Here is a 26485-nt window from a genome sequence, read left to right on the forward strand (position 1 = left end):
AGGTGTTGGGGTGTGCGAGGCCTGGCTACAACTGTCCAAAGGTAAGTAGTAGAGCAGCTCCACCACCCCCTGTCCCCACCCCTGCTTTTTACCCGTGCACTCTGGATGGGCGTGATCTTAATTAGGGCTTATTTTGGGGTAGGGAAACAGGGTATTATCACCCGACTCCAGTGGATTATAGCATATAACGATATATCTAATTTACAACATGTAGATTCTCTTCCACTATAAAAATACTCAACCGGATTTGATGATTGCTAAAACTAGTTTTCATGAGGACCTGGTAATTTTTAATAAATGTGTTTTTCAGCATCACTGGGTGCCATATATAGCTTTGTGATTAAATGTAGTAAGGAGGTGGAGTCCCAGCAGGGAGGGGATACATTCCAGAGAAGTAAAAGGCAACTCAGTCCTCAGGTGTCAAGTGAGAAAAAAGGATGAAGCCCCTCCCTAGTAGTTCGCAGAGTATATTGAGTAGAATCTGAGTAGAATCCTCAGGCTGTCAAGACTTTGTCTATAGGAGTAAAAACCATGAAGAACTCAGCTTGGGAGAATTACCAATGTGTCGTTCTTGGTTTTGGACTTGTCAACTTAATGCTGATATATTTCTTTCTGTAAAATTTCAGTTCAGCATTTGGATAACAAAGATCCCTTTTTGTGAGCTCTTAAATAAATCTATATAATAAGAGTGACAATAGTTGTAACATTTTTTTACTTAGACATATTTCCTTTTTAAAAATGGAAGTCCTTACGTTACCAGCATAACACCCTTAGATTGGAAGAGGGATACATCTTGGAAAACTCCAAAATTTGCAGAAACATAAAGAAGTCTGATCACCTTAATCTTCAATAGGAGTAGGCAAACTCTCGGAGTTTTCTGAAATAGTTTTTTGAAATTTCATGCTAAATGACTCATTTGCTTTGCTAAAGGCACTGCTTTGCTTCACACCATCCTTTTGAATAGACACAATTTCTAATGAAACAATGTTCCTATTTTAAAATCTATACAAGCCGGGTGTTGGTTTTTTAAAAAATCATCTGTGTTATGACATCCACCCCACACACACACACGACACAAATCCTTACCACTTGAATATCCTTGCTTCTTTTTCTGTTAAAGATTGGCATTCAACCATGTTGCTACCCTAGATTTTCAAAGCTGTGAATAATTTTAGTGAATGCTCATTAATTCCATTCTAAAATTATTGCAGGCTTATTATGCATATGAATAACAAGATGAACAATGATGCTTTCAAGAATAATAGTGAGAGCAAACCACGAGTGGATTGATCTGGATGGCATATTGATCAAAAACAATTGTTTTTTTATTAGGAGATTAAGAATAGCTTGCTCCCAGGATTATACATTTGCTGTTCTTTCTCCCATATGGCCACAGAGATATTGGAAAGCCTTCAGTACAGGATAAAATTTATCACAGCTCATCAAGTCATTTGAAGCTAGATAGATGATAGTTTGGTTAGTTATTGGATATAAGTAAACTTCAACCACAATTTATGAATCTGACTTGTGATCACTTACTATAATCAACCAATTTACAATTCAGTTGGCATGATAATTTGTGGTTAGCCCAAAACAGAATTGAACCTTTTGCTTTCTTTCTGACAAGCTTTCAGGAGAACATGAGGAAATTCATGGGATTGTAAATCTTTTCAGAATTAATTCTGAAGGTGCTACAGAGAATTCTACAAAGAGGAATGTCTCGCCTAGTAGAAGTGGAGCTTTGCATTCAGGCTAGGAACAGGACTTCCTGAACCTACACAGCTGATGCAACTAAGCAAACTCATTTATCTAATGGAGCATTTTTAGAACGTCTCTTTCTCAACTTTAATGGCTTTCTCAAACGGCAAACATTTTTCTAAAACTGCACTTTTGAGTTATATCTCCCACGTGATGGTAAGATCTGTCTATCTTTGATCACATGACCACAGGGATGCTGCAAAGGACATAAGTGTGAAACATGGTCATAAGTCACTTTTTTTGGTGCTATTGTAACTTTGAACAGTCCTTAAATGTATTGTTGTAAGTCGAGGACTACCTGTATATGTTTAAAAGGATTTGTGAAGCTTGATTTGCTCTACTTCCTCCTTTGCCTTCAACCACATTTTATTTAAATCAGCATTGCCCCATTCGTTTTTATACATGGACATGTACATATTTACCAATGCGACTCATTCTTATTTCACATGTAAATGACATCCAAACTGATTGGCAGGTTTGTTGTTTATGGGTGGTGAAATTGTGGACAAAAGACAAGATACACAAAGATCCTTTCCGCTGAAAAAGCAATTTAGTTCTGACATTTTGAATTATAGCTTCCACTGATCAATCAGAATCAGAATAGAGCTGGAAGGGACCTTGGAGGTCTTCTAGTCCAGCCCCCTGATCAAGCAGGAGACCCTATACCATTTCAGACAAGTGACTGTCCAGTCTTTTCTTAAAAACCTTCAGTGAGGAAACACCAACAGCACTTGAAGGCAAGCTGTTCCACTGGTTAATTGTTCTCACTATTCGGAAGTTTCTTCTCAGTTCCATGTTGCTTCTCTCCTTGATTAGTTTCCATCCCTTGTTTCTTGTCCTGCCCTCTGGTGCTTTGGGAAATAAGTTGACTCCTTCTTTTTTGTGGCAGCCTCTCTAATACTGGAATTCTGCTATCATATCTTCCCTAGTCCTTCTTTTTTCTAGACTAGCCAAACCCAAATCCTCCAACCGTTCTTCATATGTTTTAGCCTCCAGGCCTTTAATCATCTTAGTTGCTCTTCTTTGCACTTTTCCCAAAGTCTCAACATCTTTGGATTTGGATGGTTTCAACAAAATCATGCAGAAGTTCTAGTTCAAAATATCTATAACACATCAGTTTGCACTAAAATCAATTGTCATTTATTTATTTAGGTTTATAAGGCAATCCATCTCATTGTCATGACTCTGGGTCGCAGCAAATATAAAATTGGAAATCAGGATAAAACTATAAACAGCTATTAAAATCCAACATGAACACAACTACTTCACAGGCTCTGCCATATATTCCATCACTGTGAGAGAGTTGGCAGTGATAAGCAGCTTTGATGGTTATTAGGAATGATAGTCACCTAACAGTTGGGCTGGCTAAATATATCTAAACCAGGATAGTCATTTAATACTGTTGTATCTTTAAGAAAATGCTGTAATTGTGATTGGCTGAGGTTCCTCCAATGGCCATAAGATGGAGCCAGAAACCTGGTTTGTCCTCTCCTTGCATTTCCTGTTTTGCTGTATTGCTTGATCGTCATTCTGTCTGGATTGCTGTGAGACTTGCAAATGTTAGCAAACTCCGTTTACTGAACTCTGTTTATGATACTTGACTTCGTTTTTGGATTATCCCTGGACTGATACTAGCTGCTTTAACAGTGTATGATTTGGACTGTTTATTGGACTTTGTTTATCCATTTACTGGAAGTAAAACCTACATTTTACTATTCAGTATATCTGTATGCTGGTCGTATGTTATTTAACATCACTCTCACTATGTTTCCCTGAGTGCACTCATTCTCCTAACGGGGAGACTCAACAATTGTAATAATAAATGAAAGGTATTGTTACATGAAAGTTGCTTTGAGAAATAAGACATGTAGTGTCTTAGTAATCTACTCATGGGACCAGCCGACATCACTGATTATTAGGAATAGTGGAAGTTGCAACATCCAGGAGTTAAGACATCTGGAAGGCAACTGATTGTTCTTCCCTGACCAAGGAACATAGAATGACATCAGGTTAACATAACTCTGATAAATATTGATCAACTGGATCTCCTTAATTAAAAATATAATAGAGCAATGTTTGAATCTAGCCACAATAGTTCCACCCTCCTCCCCCCACGATTCAACATTCGAATTCTTTCCTTTTTCAATTTCAGAACTCCAAATCGGAAAAGTCCTTGAGTAGGAATGACAGGAGGATAAACACAGGCAATTAGATTATGCTGTTGACACAATTTTGTATCTAACCTTACTACGGTGATTTATTAACTTCTGAATCATTCTAGGTTGAACAAGATTCAGTTCAAGGGTCATGGAACACTCGCCATGGAATTGACACTAGGAATTTATCTTTAAAAATCTACATGAATCAACAAAACCGCAAAACTATAGTTCATTTGTGTTTAAGATATAGAGCAAGTTGGATGGAATAATTAATTCCCCTTAATTAAATAGTCATTCTGTGCACATAATACTTTCATCCTATGTAGCTGGCAAAGGAGTTGTGATAGATATTATATAATGGAAAGCATTTTACTTCTGGTCATAAAAATGTTATAATTTTTTATAATTTTCAGTTAATACAATCTGCTCTTAAAATAAATAAATATATATATACATATGTATATGTATATGTATATGTATATGTATATGTATGTATGTTATTCAGCTTTGTTCGGGTATTTTCCCACATCATTGTAGTTGTGCTTTTAAAGTTGTAGCAACGTTTTGGCAGAATCTCATCTGCCATCATCAGGCTTCTGTATTGTATTCGTCTGTATTGTGTTTGATGAACACAATACAGAAGCCTGATGATGGCAGATGAGATTCTGCCGAAATGTTGCTACAACTTTAAAAGCACAACTACAATGATGTGGGAAAATACCTGAACAAAGCTGAATGCCATACATGTAAGTACCCGTGAAAACTTAAGAAAATCTCTCTCTATATATATATCTATCTATCTTTGGTTATTCGGGTTTTCTCCCATGTAAGATTGGAAGTATCTAGGCAACGTTTCGATGAAGTCTCATTCATCATCTTCAGGCTTGTGTCTTCGGCTCTGTGCTACTCTGAGAAGCACAGAGCCGAAGACACAAGCCTGAAGATGATAAATGAGACTTCATCGAAACGTTGCTTAGATACTTCCAATCTTACGCTGGAGAAAACCCGAATAACCAAAGATCCACATACAAATACCCGCGAGAACCTCAGAATATATATATATAATTTTTCACAGCTATCAAATTTCATCAGGAAACAAGAAATCAGTAAAATTAAGGAGGCAAACTAGGCAGGAAACATGACCAGATGAACTATTTTTGTAACGCTATATTAATAGAATCATGCAAATGTGAAAGTACAACTTTCCTGCCATCTTTACAGCCTGAGCAACTAGGGAGAGTCCATTCGGAGCCTCTTGTTCTGCCCATTGTTCAAATCTGGGTTATATTCTCTCTTATCTGACCATTTCCTGGGCAGCATTTCTTTACCCCATCATTCAAGGTCTTTACCACATAACAGTACAGAACGCTACTTTACATAGTTCTATTCCCTGGGCTTTTTAGTTGTTGTTGGTAATGCGATGTGCTAAAATATTCTTATTTTATAAAACAAATATGAACATATTGATTAGGTTCGCATATCTTGATGAATCATAATGTGGTTCATTTAGCATTGACTGTAAATTTTAATTCCTGTGGTTTATACTTTAGTGGTATGCCAACCCTGACAATTATTAACTACATTAGTGCATTAGGTGAATTTGGTCATTGCTCTTGATAATAACTTATTAAGTGGATCAGAAGACAGGAAACTTTATTTTATAAAATGTCAACTATATCACCATTTAAAACAATGACCAAATGTCTTTCAATTTAAATAACAGATTATAGTTTAGAAATGTGTTATTTTCTAGCTTGATGGGTGCTCTTCTGTGTAGTAGAGGAATAAAATGATGATAATCTTTAATGTGGAGTGTTCTGCGACCCTGAACATCACTGACATCTTTTAGAAGTAACATTATGAAACATTATTTTTCTCTCTATTTAGCCCAGTGCAGAACAAAGGAATAGTAATGATGCAAAGCTGTTTTATATGTGATCAATGTCAAGCCATCATTCCTTAGAAGTTTTTTCAGTTTTATCTGTAGGGTGTAGTTTGAAAGTTTATGAAACTTCTGCGGAGCAGCAGATTTTAGTTTGATTTTTAAGGACTTTCACCCTCATTGTTTCTTGCTGATCAGTAATATTTTTGGTGCTTGAGTCTCATAAGGATGAGTAGCTGCCCTTCCTCTTCTTGCCAAATATTTTATCAGTATATGTGTCAAGACATTTGACTCCTACAAAGGCGTGGTTTTAAACAATCAGCATAATTTATAGTAAAGTTAAGCACTTCCACCATTCCACTTTTCTTTCTATATTCTTGATGTCCTTTTGAGGACAATTCTTGCACTAGGTGATGCCTTTATCTTATTTGTAAGCAAGAGTGGCATTCTCTAGCCATTGGCCATACTAGCTCGATATGATGGGGGTTCAAGACATTTGAACTACATCAGACTGCCAACCCTGTTCTAATCCTGTACTTTTAATTTTTTTAACTTATAAAAACATAATTGACTTAATTGAGTGTTCTCCATTTTAGTGGCCCATCCAATACCTCAAATGCTAATGTTACACAATAGAAATCAGGGAGTGGAAGAGAGAGATGAAAGATTATAGTTTATAATTTACTTTTGTAAGAAGCTAGCTTTCAGTCAACCTTAACTAGATTTACTCTAACTAATTAAGGCCACATTTTCAATCTGTTATACCAACTCCTTCAAGTCAAGCTCTGTTCCTGGCACCCTTGTTTACTTGGCAATATTTGGGAAGTAGTTTGCTATCGCCATCTGAGTGCTCCAGCTTCACCTACACTGCTGATATCACCTGGAGATCTCCCATCCAAATGCTAATCAGGCTCTAACCTACTTAGATTAGAGGTTATTACTAATTAGCCTAGACAAGCTCAGCTAGATGCTGGCACCTATTGGTTCACATCAACAGAGAGACTGCAAAACTAACAAATAGAATGTTTCCTTGTAACTTAGCCTAATCTTTATTTTTTTTAATTGCTCTGAAATCATTTAATAGAAGATTATATTTCTTGGGTGAATTTTGACATAGAATTAATCTCTAAAGCTGTAGAAAAATGGCCAGCAGGTGGCAGTCACTCATAAAAACGTGCTAGTGGTCTGTATACCATTTCAGACCACATTTAATATGTGCAACCAATTAAGTAAATTAATAAATCAATTCGGTAAATCAATTAAGTAAAGGGATGCCTTACGAGTTGACATAAATGTAACTTCCTTCAAGATGGGTGAATTCTAAACAATAATCTTAAAAGCTAGTGTGTCAGCTTGTGCATTTCAAGCACTTTTAGTAAATCACTTTTATAAATTTTCAAGCCTTTAAAGCATTTTCTACAGATCATTTTTATATATTTTCTCTACCATGGTCTCTGGGAACTCTAAGAATTAGTTTTAAATATTCTGGAAGGAATGGATACATGTATAGCAGACTTAAGCTTGTTGTTTGACTTTTTAAAATTTTCATCTCAAAGATGGATGGCACATAAAAATTTAAAAATACTGTAAAACTGAAACTTTAAATTCACATTTACATGTGAACTAATAAAATCCTGATAAATTTGATTTTAACCACAGCACAAAATATGGTTAATATAGTTTCACAAACCTAGAATATTTTGAGCAGCATTTTCTACCCCTACCCATTGCAGATCAAATATTCTATGGCTTGGCACGATGACCCAATTCATACTAATTTTCTAGGATGTATGTTAACCATGTTGAATTCTTGAATACGTTTATTCTGGTTCCCTCTTCCTTCAGTGTATCTGTCTAGTGTTCAAATTTAACATGTGTTTGGGGAGGACTACACCAATTTCAGGACTGGAATAAGTGAAATCTAAATTCAAAAGTAAAACAAAGAGTACTTGACAATTGAGAGATGTCCTTTCAACTTAACCACTCTTTTTATATGTGTGATTACAAAATACAAAACTTTTCATTCTTTATTTCATGTAGGAATTGATGTATGTGGAAAGGGTTAATTCTAGCAAGTATATCCCATGAACTGTGTACATTTGGGTGAAGGTTTTAGATTTTTAAAAAATAGGATTCCTAGTCACAAGAATGGGTCATCTCCACATACAATCCTTCTTTCTTTTTGTTAAATTGTAAGTAATCTCCTTACATTTTAGGGGGTTAAGAACTAGATTCAACATCTTTATTTGACAGTATTTGTCACATCTGTAGTATTTTCATTGCCTGAAATAATAAATAATATATTATGGATTTGGGCCCTTTGTCGGTCTGTTTTGATGTACATTTCTTGTTCTTTTAATGTGAGATTATTGATATCAAGTAAAACTAGATTCAACATCTTTATTTGACAGTATTTGTCACATCTGTAGTATTTTCATTGCCTGAAATAATACATAATATATTATGGATTTGGGCCCTTTGTCAGTCTGTTTTGATGTACATTTCTTGTTCTTTTATTGTGAGATTATTGATATCAAGTAAAATTTTTCTTAAAACATTTAGTATTTGTATAGCATCAGTTCTACTTAAAGCGCTGAGAGATTTTTAAAATGTGATTTGAAAGGGGTTCAGTTTTCACTGGTTCAGTTGCACCGTGATCTATTTTATATAGTGTTGCATGTGTATTGAATTGTGTGTTGAATTGGATCTTCTCCAACCCTGTTAACTAGTACGCATTTCTGAATTTGCTATTAGGAATGCATGGTGCTGTGGTGGAGCTATATCACTTACAAAATCTCTTCCACTTCTCCCCACCCCCATCCCCAAACAGCTGCAGAAATACAAAGAGTACTGAATCAACTTGGAACCCCACAAGACACACACGAACTGCGGCAAGAGCTGTAAGTGCTTCATGAGGTGACCTTTCACTGGGTTGCATTGTAGATGCAACTTCTCGGTAAATGCTGGGGTCTTATCAAAGTGCTCAGCATCTTGAAAACATTTGACAACAAAATGGAAGAGAGAGAGGGAGTGAACATTTATCTGTTTATTGACATGTTAATACATCAAGTATATTTTTGGCATTGCCAAACACTCAGATAGAAACAAAAAAATCCACTATTGAGCTAATAAAAGCCATCAAATTGATTCAGATAGTTTGAATTACATGTTTGCTATCTTCAACATTTATCATTGAATGTTACATTCAAACTGCAACAAACTCAGAATGAAGATTTTGTGAGCCTCTCTATGTATAAATGCTAAATTTCTTTTGTGGAGTTTATGTCACCAATTTTGGTCAGTAACTATTCTTTTTATGAAGTGAAATCTGCTCTAGCACTATTAAGTTCTTTGTTCTTCATTTGCATTGAACTAAAGCCAGGAATTATTTTGGACACATTCAGTAATAAATATCTATTTCCCAAAGGTTTATCTTAAAGACAATAGTGATATAGTAATGTTTGTAAAATATACCCAGCAAGTCACCTGTAACTTTCTGTTCTAGGCAACAAAAGCAGCAATATACAAACCAACTTGCCAAAGAGACAGACAAATACATAAAAGAATTTGGATCTCTGCCTTCAATAAGTGAGCAGGTATAGAAATGTAGTGTTTGTATAAACATTTTGGTTTTTTTAATAAAGTTGTTATTCTTTAAGTCTATGGTATGTGCTTGTAAGCATTGATTCCTGATCCAGTAAAACATACTAAAAGAAATTGGTGTATTTGTCATAATGAAGAAGCTTGATATTTCTGAACTGGTTGGATTATAAACTGGCCTGCTGATTATAGTACTTGTAATAACACAGACTGTAAAATTGTGCAATTGTCATATTGATCTTATTGGGCCTAAAATATACCCAGAGCTGCAGTGAGTATCTGGAGTTGGCATATAAAACACATTAAGCTGAATCTGGAGCAAATATTTTGTTTGTGTGTGTGTGTGTACACAATATGCAATTTTGTGACAATGTTACAAAAGAAAACATTTGTAACATAGCAATCTAATAATGACACTATAAAATATTTACAAATATCTTCATATCATAGCCTGGAAACATAGACTAGGTTGCTATCTTGGTGAATGAAAAAGATCCAGAATAGGTCTGTTTTTAAAAGGTGCCTTTTTTTTTTTTTGGTGAATACTGCTTAGGATGTGCGTTAAACATGAGAGATATAAGGATAAAGATTAAAGAAACCCCAGATTCTGTGCACTTAGTCCAAATTTCTGAAACAGCATATTTTCCATACCCGCTGACATCCATCTAAATTCCTGAATTTCAACTAGTGTGGTGAATACGCTATATCTGGGGTACATAATTTTGAGAAAGGTATTTTTGCCACATTATGGAATTATAGAATTAACTCAGGAAGGAACTTTTTTCCTGGTAGATAGGAAGCACACAAAATGAAAAACATGTCTTGTTTAATGTTTGGATAAAACACCCAAACTGAAATGTTCCATCTATTTCTTTTAATCAGTTATGTTCTGATGGAATCAATCTTGAAATTCTTTCAGAGATATCAATTAAATTTAGGATAAAGGCTGTGAAAGAAGGTGAAATGGCAGGCCATGCTGATTGCTATTAGACACTGTTGCTGAAATATTGGTGAATATAATGCATTTTTAAAAATAGTTTGTAAAATATCAAAATAAATCCCCAGACGAACCAGGGGAATGCAAGTCTGCTGTCAACTATTGAAAAAGCTGTTTGTTCAGACTAGAATCTTTTATTGGTAGAGCTGAAGGTTTTAATTTCAGCAAAGAAGTATTTTAAGTTCTTTAAATAATTCCCGAACTACTGGGTTGACATATTAGTACAGGGGTCTCCAAACTTGGCAATTTTAAGACTTGTGGACTTCAATTCGTAGAATTCCTCAGACAGCATAGCTGGGTGAGGAATTCTGGGATTTGAAGTCCACAGGTCTTAAAGTTGCCAAGTTTGGAGACCTCTGTATTAGTAGGACAGACGAGCTAACCTCTCAACCGGTTTTCACTTAGCAGTTCTTGTTGCCTTCAGACAAATAAACCAGGCAGATATGCACAAAATATGCTTTAAAAAAAAAGTTCCTGTGAGACATTTCCTTAAAAGTTTTCATAAAAATGCAGCATCCTTTTATTTGTTTGTAATAGCCATGTTATCCTACTAAGATCAGATATCAAGTTTGGCAAGTCCCCTTCCCAAACGTTATTGTGATATTGTAAGTGAAGTTCTTATTTGAGCATGTAAATCAGGGGTCCCCAAACTTGGCAACTTTAAGGCTTGTGGACTTCAACTCGCAGAATTCTGAGAGTTGAAGTCCACAAGTCTTAAAGTTGTCAAGTTTGGAGACCTCTGATGTAAATGAATTGCTGGTGTGTATGTGTGTGTGTGTGGTGTGATACTGTTTCTTAACTTCAAGAATAACCCACAAGAAAACACATCTCCTATGAGCTTTAACTACAGTTCATTATCTAAATACACAGTTAAGTTCCTTATAGCATAGAATCTTTTCAAAACAGCAATAATTTACTTGGCAGACACTCTTATATGAATAGTTTCATTTTCTCTTGGTACGTGTTCAACTCATTGCTTTCTTCTCCATATTCCCTTCCACCTCATCCTGGCCTTTCTAAATTAATAGCAGTGATTGCCAATTACTGCATTGACTAGGCTGGGGGAAAGAATTTTTAACAAATCTTCACATTAAAAAAAAAGTGAGATGGGACTAAAACCCTTGAAATGTGGATGTATTATTCTGAGATCAAAACAGGTGGCTGAAATGTTTTGCACATCCCTCTTGATAACTATTCTCTTGAGAGATGTTTATGTAAAAGACATACAGCATAACATTTGGTTTCATTTTGTTTGTGCTACTGTAAATAGCCTCTTGTGCTTTTGAGAAAAGAGAAGTTAGGTTATTCAAACTTTTTCATTTAAGTCCATCCAGCACACATGTGTTTGAAACAGATGTTCAGCTTATCAGTGAATATAAAAACCTATAATAGCAACAGCACTTAGACTTATATACCATGTTACGTTGCTTTAGAGCCCTCTCTAAATGATTTTACAGAATCAGCATATTGCCACCAACATTCTGGACCTTCATTTTACTGATCCCAGAAGGATGGAAGGCTGAATTAACCTTGAACCAGTCAGGCTCAAACTCCTGGCAGTGAGCAGAGTCATTCTGCAATTCTGCATTCTAACCATTGTGCCACCACAACTCCCTATAACCTTCACCCCCTTGGCAGCAGCAATACAATCAAATAATTGATTGCTCCTTCTCCATTCATGATTCTCAGGCCCTCTGACAAAACCATACTTTTGGATCTTTTAGAAAAGCAACAGGGTTGATGTTCCACAGAGAAGAAGCTACTGCTGAAAAGGTTCTTTTACATGGTCCCACTAAATGTACTTCCAAAATCAATGGGACTCTGTCTTCTTGTCTATCTCTTGCATTCCTATTTGTCTATCTACTAGATGTACATAAGATAGAAGGGCTCGAACCAAAGAAACCCAGGTTGAATTATCTACTTGTCAGTCCTCTTCTTGATCACTTTAGTTAGTTCTCTGTCCAAGTTCCCTTTAGGTGCAGTGATTAGGAGCAATCTCCATGTGCATCATTTTGAACTTCTAAAGCATTGGTGTCAAACTCACAGTGTCGCATTGCTGTCATGTGATGTATCATGACTTTTTTTCCCCTTCTGGGAGCTTGGGTGGGCGTGGCATGTGCATGACGCATCTGATCAGTGGGCCACCAGTTTGACACTCCTGTTCTAAAAGAAAGGCAGAATATACATATGGTTAATAAATATTCTAAGTAGTTTGGGATAGGAGTTACTAGAATATAGATACCTTTGGGTAAGTCACAATTACCCTAAATAGATGTCTGTTTGAACTGGTATGGCAGCCCTTAATAGCTGTCCCTATGTCCATTTAGATGTCTAAACATTTATACTTACACTAAATAATTATACTATAATTATTAATATCCAGATATGCTATAATAGTTGACCTTGTCATAAATAATCATCATCTTCATTTAACTACCCCATAATCCCTTGTGGGATGGAGTCTGGGCAACTGAATGGAGCTAGCAGAGTGTTTTAATGGCCAGGTGCCCTTCCTGTTGCCAGTGCAGAGTTTTGTTCAGCAGATATATTCTCATTGTGCTCAGAGAGAGAAATACCTGCCTCTACCTAGGATCGAACTCATAGCCTCCTGTGAGGCAAGAGCTCCACCTCTAGGCCACCACGCCACTCTACCTTGCCATAAATAATGATGGTGAAGAAATTATTTTACTTGCATTTTAATGTGAAGTTCATCTCCACTTCTCTGTATTCCCTGAAATATAGCTACATCCACATATCCCCATTGTTGCACATTTTGCAATGCAGTCTTGAAAAAGAATGGAAGAAAAGTGTATGTGGGGAATGTGCATGAAAGTGAACACCTATTTTTCTGCGAATGTTAAAAAGAATTGCAAATAGATACCAAATATTAATGATTTGGGTTTTGTGCTGCTTTATGTTTTAACTTTTATAATGCTTGTAATTGTTTTTATTTGAATTTAATTTTGTTCACCACCAAGTTACTCATTGAGATGGGCAACCATCAACATTGGATAATTGGATGACTAGATAGATAGATAGATAGATAGATAGATAGATAGATAGATAGATAGATAGACAGACAGACAGACAGACAGACAGACAGACAGACAGACAATAAGATAGATGATAGATAATAAGATAGATGATAGATAATAAGATAGATAGATAGATAGATAGATAGATAGATAGATAGATAGATAGTAAGATAGATGATAGATGATAGATAATAAGATGGATGGATGGATGGATGGATGGATGGATGGATGGATGGATAGATAGATAGATAGATAGACAGACAGATGATAGATAATAAGATAGATAGATAGATAGATAGATAGAGGTCAGAAGAAACTGAATTGAAATCAACATATACATGTAATTGTACATACAGATATATTTATTTAAAGTATATACTTTATAAAATTACATAACAAGAATTAGGGGTAGATAATTGCTGAATATTTTGTCATAGTGGCTGAATTTTTACCAAACTTCAGCAGATTAGTTAAAGAACTGGTTTGCGGTGAAATTATTTTGATTTGATTTGTTTGCCTTCTTTGCTCAGCGACAGAGAAGAATTCAAAAGGATCGACTAGTGAATGAGTTCACCACAGCGCTTACAAATTTCCAGCGGGTCCAAAGACAAGCTGCTCAGAAGGAGAGAGAATTTGTGGCCAGAGTTCGGGCCAGTTCTAGGGTATCAGTAAGTATAATTAATTAATCCACACTTGCACTAATTCTGGAAAATACTGAAAATACTGAAAGAACTAGAATAGATGATACTATTTATTTTCCCATTACAATGTTTAGAGTGCATGAAGTACAGCAGTATTAATATCATTTCTGTGCAATCCGTTACTAAAGTCCGTTTAGGAAATGCAGTTGATCAAATGCCTGATCTTCTGTAATGGCAATAAATTATACAATAGATAAATAGTTTGAGACAAGAGGAAATAATAACTTGAGAGATTTTCTCGTGTCTGGGAATCATGCCAGCCCAAGTCAGATCTGAATATAGTGGCCTGGTAGACCAAAAAAGAGGACTGTCATCTTTATTTTTGTCAGTGTGTGGGATTTACAGACACCTGAATAGAATAGTTAACACTGTGTGGTGCAGCTATTTGATACTATACTTGCCTAAGTAAATATTTACCCTAAGACTCTCGGCATATTTTTTTTTTCTTCTGTTCGATCATATCTGATTCTGAGATACTACCCAGACAAGTCTCTCCAAGTTTTCTTGGCAAAGTTTTTCAGACATGGTTTGCCAGTGCTAGCTTCCTGGGGTAGAGAGAAAGTAACTGATCCAAAGTCACCTAACTGGCTTTGTGCTTAAGACAAGACTAGAAGTCATAGTCGCTTGGTTTCTAACTGTAAGAGCCAAAGGCATTGCCTTCTTCCCATGAATCCTCGATGCCTTAACCAATCAATACACCAAATCATCTCTCTAATCATTACTTTCTGCTAATTTTTTCTATGGAGTTGAAGTCTACATTGAGCAGTGAACCTTAAGCAGTTTTTACTGAACTTGGAAGTGTATTAACTTGATCCTTATTTAGGTGAAGTTAAAACTGATAGAATATTTTAATCTCTTCATCCCATACAACCTCCTGCACCTTCCCCTCTCCTCTAAAAAGCCTTTATAGAAGACTGGGATATCAGATAAAACTGCTGCTGTGGACGGAAAGGATAATCTAAAATTGGATCACTCTTGCACCGATCTCACAATATTTAGAGGAATGTCCCAACCATCTCTGAAGGGTGTTCAGGATCACAATAATTAGAAAAGGCAGTTTAGTCTTTAATCTGCTAGACTTCCTTTTTTATATTACTATTGTAAGCAGTTGCATCTGACCTTATCCCAGTTGTTTTTCCCTGAGCATTATAAGATCTGATATCCTACATAGATATCCACTCTTGTTTTCTGAAAACAGGAAAATAAAATATTCCCAACCCACTCAGATGGCTAATCTCTAACCTCCATGACGTCCCATTTCTGTTTTGCCTTCATTCTCTGTCTTTCAGTTTTTATTAGCACAATGCACAAATCTTCATGCCTATTTTTAATCAGAAAGATGATAGGTGCTGGGGGTGGTTGTTGTTTTTGTTTTGGTCTTTTAAATATTCTATATTAAGCCATAGTCTAAATCACATTTATGCTTGGATTTGGGCAACATACAGCATTGAATGCTTGTGGTATACAAATCTTCTAATATCAGATTCTGGAACAACATTTCATAGACCCCTTGATCTCTTCTTGTTATATCAGAGTTTAATTTGGAACTACAGTTCTCTAGATCTGGTCTCTTATGAAGTGCTGAACTCTTGCTGGTGAGCATTGAAGTACATTTGACTCCGTTTCCAAAGAGGCAACTTGTTATTTTCATATCATTTGACAGGGTGGTGCCACAGAAGAAAGTTACAGAGAAGGAACCCTTGTATCTTGGGATAGGTAAGAAATATGAAAAATTAAACTATGAAAAAACCCCTGTGTTTAATTTTATTACAACAGCAATAGTACTTTGACTTATATACAGCTTTCTAGCGCTTTACAGAACTCTCTAAGTGGTTTGCAGACTCTGTAAACTCCTCATTTTACTGACTTCTGAAGGATGGAAGGCTGGGTCAACCCTGAACCAGTTAGGATCAAACACCTGGCAGGGGAAGCCTTCAATAATGCATTCTAACCACTGTGTCACCACAGCTTCTTATTAGAGATATAAATCCTTGCATCTCTAATAAGCAACAATAGTACAACACAAAGTACACTGTGATTTTAACTTGATATTCTGTTTTTTCAAAATTACATTTTTTTCCCTCACTGTTAATGTGCATTGTTCGAAAGTCCCTTAGTTTAGATGGTCTATCTCCCATCATTATTGTGTACAATTTGAAGAGAAATTGGAGGATTGATAGGAGTGGCAAATTAACTGTAAGAGCCAAAGGCATTGCCTTCTTCCCATGAATCCTCTAATGTACAAATGGATCATCCATGAAAATCATGGATAGTATACTATCACGATATGTAACAGGGCAGGGGTTGGCAACCTTAAACACTCAAAGAGTCACAAAGGTCCTAACTGGAGCTCCTTGTTCAATTCTGGAACTGACCAGACTCTATGGCGGTTCCCCTACCATAGAGTCTCCTCCTAGCGCGGCATCCTTTTTCCTCTACCTGTCCAAACCAAAAGCCCTATCAATTGTGGAGCCAACTAGCAATAGGGAGCTGCAGCAGAGGGATGAAAGAGCCAAATGTGGCTCCAGAGGGAATAGGGAGGAAAAGACAGAATTTGAGGTGCATCTCTTTTAATGCAGTAAAGATATTTTTTCCATATATAATAGCCTAATAGTGCATAATGTACTATGTATGTGTAGTGCATGATGTGTTCTGTGTATGTTTAACCTAAAGCCAACCTCAGACCCAAGTACTAGATGAAGAAATCACAGAAGATGACCTTCGGCTCATTGAAGAAAGAGAATCGGCCATCAGGCAGCTGGAGGTGAGCACTGGCCAATGACATCAAGAACAAGATGTTATTTATTATATTATTTCCATGAACTAAAAGAGCTCGAGATGGAACTGGTTGCCCTTTAAGTTATTAGTTCCTATAATTAATAAGTACAGCGTTACTCAGGACATCACATAGCATTACCTTACTTTACAAGTGTTTAAAGTTTGCTTTCTTCATAGATATCAAAGTATTAGACCATTAAAATGGTCTTTCATAATCTTGAAGATCTGCTAGGCTCTCATTTCTCATTGGAAGTTAGAGTTTGATTCCTAAAATGAATTTCCCCAGTTTTGAGGTAAATACTGCTATAGAATAACCTAAGTGTAATCCACACATTCAGCAGAGAACTTGCTAAGACAAAAGTACACCCATTTGTAAAATCCAAAGTCTTTGAATTTAATTAAGGCTGTGGAACCAGAAATACTGGATACTTCTGTCCTCGTTATTGTTGTATAATATAAAGATGAAATGAATAATTGCCTCAGAATTCTTCTAAATTTTGTATTCTTACTCAGGATGTCTGATCAATCCAATAAAATGATTTTATTGGAAGAATTAAGCCTAAAATTATATTTTTAAAAAGTTAAAATGATTTTATTGGAAGAATTAAGCCTAAAATTATATTTTTTTAAAGGTAGGAAATGAACACAGTCATATTCATGCTTACATTCAGCATTTAAAACACATTTATTCTACTTTGTACTTTGTGATTTTTTTGTTCTATTTTTGCTTTTAATTAAGCAATATGCATACAAATACACAAAATTTGCTCATGCCTGTGATGCTGGTGATACACACACACACACACACACACACATATTTACATATATCATATTTCACTGTGATTGATGTATAATCTCTCTTAATAAACAACCCATTCATAATTTTTATCCTATCCTTCAAATTTACATTCCCCAAGGATGGTTTTTCTACTTTTCTCAAATTGAAAACTGCTTCCAAACTAGCTGTCTCATCAAAACATCTCTGTCCTACGTCTGTTTCCTCCTTTTCTTTCTACTCTAATTTGCTTGTGGTTTATTCCTGCGATGGTATTGTTCAGTGTTGAACATTGTTTTAATACAGTTTCTTTCTTTGTAGTCAGACATTCTTGACATAAATGAAATATTTAAAGATCTGGGAATGATGATTCATGAACAAGGAGATGTAATAGGTAAGCAAAGGTCAACCTTTTGATATCTTGCCTTTTTGCCGCATTTGGGCATGCTAGTTATATTGTATTCACTTTTACAAGTTGTAGCAGTTGAGGAGAAATCTATAATTCATTAGGAAAAAGACTTACATAAAGAGGAAATTTGGTACACCAGAATCTGAAGCAAGATTGATTTTAAAAAGCTTAGTTGTCTCAAGGTCTTTGAATAAATGTTATATAGTTAGGATGAGAGTTTTAGCTCAAATTACATGGGAGGGGCAATTGGTTATGGAATGCCTCAATATATTATCGTCCGTTGTGCAGGTACCTTCATGTAACATCAGGCGCTCCATTTCTTTGAGAACAAGAATAATCAAGAGTTAGAATTTTTTAAATTGTTCCCTGGAATTTTCCAGAGTTCAGATCAGAGTTGAAATGGTCAGAATGCATAGCAGAATTATTAGAAGTAGTCTTGTTTAATTAGAACTTTAAAAATAATGATAACATGCACAGAATACCTGAGCAATGAGGGTTTTTTTAAAAAAGTCTTTTATAACATGGTTTATACATAGCTCATTTCAAAACAAAATAGTTGTAATTATAAAAAGGATTATAATACAGGAAGTGAGATCCATAATAAAAAGGAATTGCAGTATGTTTGAAACTATGCTTCAAAACAAGAACAATAATGGCCTCTACTAAAATGCCAGTCATTTATGAATTCTTTTTCTCCCCTCCACCGCCTTAACTTACATGTATTCAACATAGCTTCTCCCCTTTTGAAGTGTTTAGTCTCTTTTTCTCTGTCTTGATTCTTATTGTTTGGGACAAAAACACACGTTTTTCTGCTATCAGGATACTGTTATTGCCATTTCAAGCAGCATCCAGCACAGGTACTCCTCAACATATGACCACAATTGGGACCAAAATTCCTGTTGCTAAGGCAGTTGTTAAGTGAGTTGTGTCTTTTTGCCATGGTTGTTAAGGGAATCACTGCATTAGTTGAGCTAATCATGTGGTCATTAAACAAATCCAGCTACTCCCATTGACTTGACTTATCAGTAGCCAACTGAAAGCATGACCACAGGACATTGCAACCATCCTACATACACGCTGGTTACCCAGTGCCCAAATTTTGATAATGGGACTATGGGAACATTACAACGATTATAAGCGCAAGGACTGGTCATAAGTCACTTTGTTCAGTGGTGTTGTAACTTCAAATCTCACTCAACAAATGGCTATAAGTCGAGGACTATCTGTATTGGAAAAGATGTAGTGGCTCAGTGTCTTAATGACGCTGGAGGTGGTGTTCTGCTCCAGCGGTTCGAGGTCTAGTATTGTGTGTCGAGTGAGCTCCCGTCATTCACTTCAGCTTCTGTCCACCTAAAAGTGTAAAAACATGTTCTATGTGAATAAATAAAATAGGTACCACTTTGGTGGAAGGAATGAGCTGGTGCTTCATGCAGGCAGTCAGATTCTTACCCTCTGAACCTTCCTGGTTGCAGGACCCCATATGCAAGGGAATTCCAGAGAGGGAAAGGGCCTTGGATGACACTTTTTTCTGGCCCAAAGCCAGCTTGCCCTCTTATGGCATGCTATGGGAAGTGTACGAGCATTTCTTACGCAGAGCCAGTACCTTGGCAGCCAAACTACTAGTCTTCAATTGCACTGTAGTTTCCTGGCTAATGTAACAACCCCATTCACTAATAATAAGAATACCTGTCTTGGAACATGTACCATTGTCCTTGCTTTTAATTCAATACCTTTTCAAATAATTGTTCTTGGGATTTATCTCCAAAGCTACAAAATGGATCTAAAAATATAAAGTCTCAGAACACGATGTTTCTGCATGCATGTGAAATGTAGAAGACAAATTGTAATGCTTTTTTCTCCTTTCTCAAAGATAGCATAGAAGCTAATGTAGAAACAGCCGAAGTCCACGTTCAGCAAGCAAATCAGCAATTGTCAAGAGCATCCGAGTACCAGGTAAAGACTGCCATAATCAAAAGTACCACAGATAATCCTCATTTGGTAACTGCAATTGGTTCTGATGACTTAATTATTTAGTGAAATGGTTGCTAAATGAACATGTGACACAGGAAGAGAGGGAGGGAGAGACAGAGGAGGGAGAGATGCTACCAAATCACTGGTTCCTGCTCTTTCATTCAGATAAAGTTTGGTGGGATCTTTGGTACTGTCTGACCTTGACATTTTTCTTGCAGACATTTCATTACCGAACTAGGTAACATAATCAGTGAAACATCCGTATGAAAATAACCAAGTTCAAAGAGCACTAAAGATCCCTTGATTCAACCCTGAGCTACAAATATTCTCTTCTATAGATAATGTTCTGTAGTATAATAATCTGGTACCTAGTATATTTCTTTGCCTCTTTTTTGCCCTCTGGCAAAAAGGCATAGAGATTGCTTAAACAAGCTATCTCTTCCAGAGCTATTTTACTTGGCAAGACAGTGCAACCTTCAAGAGTGTTAACTGCAAGTTAACGAGCTTGGCTTTGTGATCTTAGTTGATTAGAACCCACTAGGTGCAACTGGTCTGAAACTGACCAGACTTTAATTGGTTTCATACCAAAGGCTTTTCTTCTTGTCAATATGGGCATTGCTTAGAAAATGAACTTTTTGTTACCATGCTAAACATGGACTGCCTGTATTTTAGGCACTTTTCATGCATTAAGAGCTTAAACTTTACATTTCAGATTAGGCATACTTTTGCGCTTCTCCTGGCTTTCCAAGGCAATGCTTCCTCTTGTGTAGTCTGAATTTTGTCAGTATGGCTCAACTGCCTCTTCTTTCTTGAGCTCTTCTGCTTTAATAGTTTGCCTCAAGACTGGCTGGATTGCAGCCAAGTAATGGTAGTTAATGCTTTTACTGCATATGAAGGACACAGTTTGCTGCATTTGTTATCCCTTGCTAGCCAGAGTAATGCACTTATGTGAAGTTTTGTAAGCACAGAAATCCTTCTCAATGAGAGAATGCTATTTCTTGGGGAACTACAAACACTCCAGCCAACTTTGGTTACAGGTAGTTCTTGTTTCGTGTCTGCCTTGTTTAAGCAACCATTCACGGTTATGATAGCAATGAAAAAATAATATTATGGTCAATTTGTGATCCTGCAAAGCAAAGCAAAGATGAAGGAACCTCATAAATGCAATCATGGTTTTACTTGGCAACCATTTTTTTTAACAATCAAGTTGTCAGTCCCAAAAGTGGTTCTTAAGTGAGAAATGCCTGTGCAGTTACATTATTGTGCCTTAGTCCCTCAGTGATTCAGCTATTTAAAGCAGTTAGTCCCCTTTAACAATTTGAACAAAGCAGTTGAAAGATGAACAGCAGTAGATGCAAGCATTTTGTATTGACCCATCACTACCAAACTTACAATAACACAGTTAAAAAACCAATATAACAGCATAAGGTCATAAGCTGTTAGAGTCAGCTATTGCTATTTCACACTGCAGGTTGCGATGCTTGCATGACTGAACTAGTTGTCCTTTGAAAAGTTCTGCCTGTATAAAAGGGGATGGGCCGGTGTCCCTTTTCCTCTCAGTAGTGTTTTTCTCTGGAGAGGCTTCCCATACCGTCCCACTAGCCTTACAAGACAAGATGCGCTTCTCAGAGTGCACCCCGAAAAATTTTCAGTAACCCACAACTGCCAGTTCCATACTTAACCATTATGCCATACTTATCATACTTTAAATTCAGAAATCCCCACACTTCATACTTGCTCCGCAATGACACAACACTGCCTTTGATGTAAAATTCCAGTGAAAAGTAAATTTGATTATCGATCGTCCAGATTCTGGAAAAAATATATATATCTGACCCAGCACAAAAATTAGCAGATTTTGATGCCACCTGCCAGTGCTGGAAAACTCTGAATGGGATGCATGGCATCTGTCAAGACTGTCTGTTTAAATGGGGCAGAGTATCTTCCCCTGAAGACGACTGTGGTGCTCCTTGTCAGGCACTGCATCATTTAGTGACTAGCTGCCCTTGGAGAGCTTATGCAGAAGGAAAAGCAGATTTTCTCTAACTAACGAACACTGCTCTCAGTTGATTAAATGGCCTAAATCAGGAGTGTCAAACTCTCAAGGCCTGGTGGGGGGGAGAGATCTAGCTCATGGGGTGCTTAGATCTGGCCTGTGGAGCCACCCTGGAGAGAGCGAAGGACTGGCCTGCAGTGCTTCTGCCAGCAAAAACTGAGCTCGGGAGGACTGCGGTCCTACTGAGCTTCATTTTCGCTGGCAGAGGAGCCCGTTGCAGCCAAAAATGGAGCTCAGGAGCCTGCTTTCGCAGAGCGCTCGGGCCACCACAGGCGCCCCCAGTACGAGTGATGTCAAGCTGGCCACGCCCACCCTGACCCCCAAAGGTCAAACGCAACCCTGATGTGGCCCTCAATGAAACTGGATTTGACACCCCTTGCCTAGATATTAATATACTTGCTCCATTCTCATGAAGTAACATAGTTCAAAGTGTAACCTATAATTTATATATAACTTCTTGAGTTCCTCATGCCTTACAAAAGCAACTACATATTTCCATCATACACATAGTATTATGTGCTCCTTTTATAGCAGTAGCACTTAGACTTATATGCCACTTTACAGTGCTTTACAGCCCTCTCTAAGTGGTTTACAGAGTCAGCCTATTGTCCCCAACAATCTGGGTCCTCATTCTACCACCCTGGGAAGGATGGAAGGATGAGTCAACCTTGAGCCTGGTGAGATTTGAACTGCCAAATGTAGGCAGCTGGCTGCAGAAGTAGCTTGCAGTCCTGCACTCTAACCACTGAGCCTCAGAGGCTCCTATATTTGTATATATATTTATATATTTTTACTACTGTCATCCATATACAAGTAGTCCTCGACTTACAACAGTCCACTTAATGACCATTCAAAGTTACAGCGCTACTGAAAAAAGTGACTTACAATTTTTTTTTCACGCTTATGACCATTGTAGCATTCCCATGATCAAAATTTGGATGCTGCGCAACTGGTTCATGTTTATGACTCATATAGGGTCCCGGGATCACGTGATACAAATTTTGGGATCTTTTGGCAAGCAAAGTCCAGGGGGAAGCCAGATTCACTTAACAATTGTAGCAAGAAAGGTCACAAAATGGAGGGGAATTCTCTTAATGACTATCTCGCTTAGCAACCAGAAACGTTGGTCTCAGTTGTGGTCGTAAGGGAAGGACTACCTGTACTCTTTTGTCATACGCTAAATAAATAAATTTCTGTAGAGGGAATCTAGGGCATAAAAGCCCAATATTGAAACAGGCAAAAGCAACTCATTGAAGCACTTATTTGATGATGGCATGTGATCAAATGTATATTTCTGCACCTTTGGAAAGTGAAACTAATAGTGTCCTTTTCTCTCTCTCTCTCTCTCCCTTTATTCAGCGCAAGTCCCGGAAGAAAATATGCATCATCGTCCTTATACTTGCAATAGGATTAATTGTCCTGGGGCTAATTATATGGGGAACAGTGAAGTGATAGGATCAATTACGCAAGAAGCTTCTGGTCATGTCCCATGTTGAAAGTTGTTCAGTAAATGATATGTCAAACTTGATAATTTCTGCTTTATCACAAGGTGCATTTTTAATCCAAGAGTGCTTTTTCTTAGCTTCTGTACTAGGATTAATTTGAAGTTAACACTTATATCTAATTCACCAATATTTAACCCTGGGGTGGGCAAGTTTTTGTATAGTACCTCTCCTTTGCATTTCTTCTCCTCTGGACCAAACTACTTGGAATTCTGCATACAAGGACAAGTTTATCTTATTGGACCAAGTGGGCTAACCTTTTACACATGGATCAAAGGCTAGATAGAGGGTTGTGCATGCGGGCTGTCAGTTGTCAAACACCAATTTAAAATATCAATTTAACTCCAACTTTATAGGAACGTTTTTTTAACAAAGGCTGTCTTTCTGATAGTATGTCCCATCTTTGAGATATCATGTATTGTTCATTGTCTCATTCCATTAATCAGAGAATGGTCTGCCCATTTAACTCACTCTGTGCCAAGCTTAATTCTAGTAGGTTCTTGGAGAATGCTTATTGTCATTTTCAAAAATGTGTTTCTGCTGTTTTTCTTTTGCTTAAAAGCTTTGCCTTTGTATTGCCACATTTTTGGTATATAAACCTGATACTGGGTATCTGCAAACCTGACCAATTCTCATTGAACAAGAAAACTTGGGCAGTGTAGTTTTGCGTGTATAACTTTACAGTTGGGGCTTTGGGACACATTTAAAACAAGTTGTTTGCACCTTAATTTATACACTCCTTAGGTGATTGAAGATTAAAGTCTATGGGCAAAATTAATGTGAATAGCTGCTTAACTGCAAATTTACTGCAAATGCCCATAGTTTGCAATTCTCTCTTTGGAGAAGTATTGTTAGTTATGTTGTGGAACACAACTGAATGAGGCAGTGGGAGCTCTGTGAGTGGATTTGAGTCATGGATCTGTAATCCTACATATATTTGTGACCCACAGGGTCCCCAAGGAGTGGATGAAACTTTTAAACTGGAAGTAAAACACAGTCAGGTCATCTGGCTCCCTATTTGCATGACCTCAGAATAAAGGGGGAGATCTTGCGTAGAGCAATCAATAACAGTTTGAATTATATTTGAACTACTTCAATCAACTGCCACAGTGAACAGCAGGTCTTATATCCAATTTTTAATAAAGCAATTAATCCTCTTTTCCTCATCATGTAATTACTTGGGTACTAAACCTTTTGATTTATGAAGAATTGCATACCATTTAATTGTCTCAAGATCAAAGGTTTTTAAAACTGCTTTTTGGGGTGCCATTTTGAGATAACTTCCATTTAAAAATTTGTTATTTGCCAGCTAATCAATTCTTTGCTTTTTAAAAAATGTATTAAATTGTACTGTATAAATTAAACTTATTAAATTACTGTATAAATGTTACATTTTTTTGTACAGCAGTTTGATAGAGAAGCAGCATTTATAGTGTGAACTCTTGAGACTTAAGATTTTTTGGGAGGGAAGGGGTCTGAACTAAAGTCAAACCTGGATTATACCATCTAAATAAAGACACCTTAAAAAGCGAATCTGTTGCTGTTATGTTTTATTGTTCTATCCTTACGTGTAACCTTTTGAAAGGAAGTAATCGTCGGGTGAAACGTACTCCAGAAAAAGAAGACCAACAAGGCTAGTAAAAATAATACTGCATCATTTGAATTTACTACAATTGCCCTGCTGGTGGTAGTGTTGTTACATTGATTCTCTTTTACAGATGGGTCTCTGCCATAAGGCAATCCTCTGCTCTCAATGGACATAGCGATTCAGATAAAGATTGTACATGCAATATTTCCTCTAGTACAGTACAATCAAGTACAATTCTATTCATAATTTTATACAAAAAAAAAAAGTAAAAATTACATCACTAAGAACGATCTTGTCTAAGTTCCTAAAAGCACTTTTGAGCCTTGGGAGAACCAGAACACATTTTGATTGAGTTCCCTGAACAAATATAGAATTGCCTAGAAAGTTAATCTTGCATTCTGCTTACCATGGTCCAAAGATACATTACTAATTATTTCTGACAGACATGAGAGAGGGAGGGAGAGAGAGAAAGAGAGAGAAATATGATCTGAAACTCATCTGCATATGCATTAAGTAAATAAAGACTTGTCTATTATTAAAATATTACTGGTGGTTTTGATAACTGGCCAAATCAAGATGCAGAAAAGCTCTAGTTGTAGATTATTATTTTATTAAATAATCCAATTTTGACTTCTTTAGCCAAACTGTTATAGCAATAGCAATAACACTTCGACTTAATACCACTTCACAGTGCTTTACAGCCCTCTCTAAGTGGTTTACAGAGTCAGCATATTGCTCCCAACAATCTGGGTCCTCATTTTACTCACCTCAGAAGGATGGAAGGCTGAGTCAACCTTGAGCCTGGTGAGATTTGAACTGCCAAGCAGCCGGCACTCAGCAGAAGTAGCTTGCAGTACTGCATTCTAAACACTACACCATCAAGGCTATCAGACACAGGTGAAATTCAAAAAATTAGAATATCGTGCAAAAGTTCATTTAATTCAATAATGCAACTTAAAAGGTGACACTAATAGATGAAACAGACTCATTCCATGCAAAGCAAGATAGTTCAAGCCATGATTTGTCATAATTGAGATGATTATGGCTTATATCTCATGAAAACCCCAAATCCACAATCTCAGAAAATTAAAATATTACATGCAATGGATTGTACATAGAACAATATCGGACCTCTTGAAAAGTATAAGCATGCATATGTACTCAGTACTTGGTTTGGGTCCCTTTTGCAGCAATTACTGCTTCGATGTGGCGTGGCGTGGAAGCTATCAGCCTGTGGCACAGCTGAGGTGTTATGGAAGACCAGGATACTTCAA

At 36.7% G+C, this 26485-nt stretch overlaps 1 protein-coding gene across 1 annotated transcript in view; it reads left to right on the forward strand.

Annotated features, from left to right (window-relative positions):
* Positions 1-25156, forward strand: part of STX7 (syntaxin 7) — a 36886-nt gene extending 11730 nt beyond the window's left edge. The window contains exons 3-10 of the mRNA XM_026705507.2: positions 8630-8699; positions 9305-9395; positions 13962-14099; positions 15796-15848; positions 16806-16896; positions 18007-18079; positions 19965-20047; positions 23481-25156. Of these exons, the coding sequence (XP_026561292.1) occupies positions 8630-8699; positions 9305-9395; positions 13962-14099; positions 15796-15848; positions 16806-16896; positions 18007-18079; positions 19965-20047; positions 23481-23573 (692 nt within the window). The 3' untranslated portion in view covers positions 23574-25156. The remainder of the gene's footprint in view (positions 1-8629; positions 8700-9304; positions 9396-13961; positions 14100-15795; positions 15849-16805; positions 16897-18006; positions 18080-19964; positions 20048-23480) is intronic.
* The last annotated feature ends 1329 nt before the right edge of the window (positions 25157-26485 follow it).

The sequence above is a fragment of the Pseudonaja textilis genome, chromosome 1 (genome assembly GCF_049901715.1).
Source record: "Pseudonaja textilis isolate UNSWEBS1 chromosome 1, rPseTex1.2, whole genome shotgun sequence".
Classification (NCBI taxonomy): domain Eukaryota; kingdom Metazoa; phylum Chordata; class Lepidosauria; order Squamata; family Elapidae; genus Pseudonaja; species Pseudonaja textilis.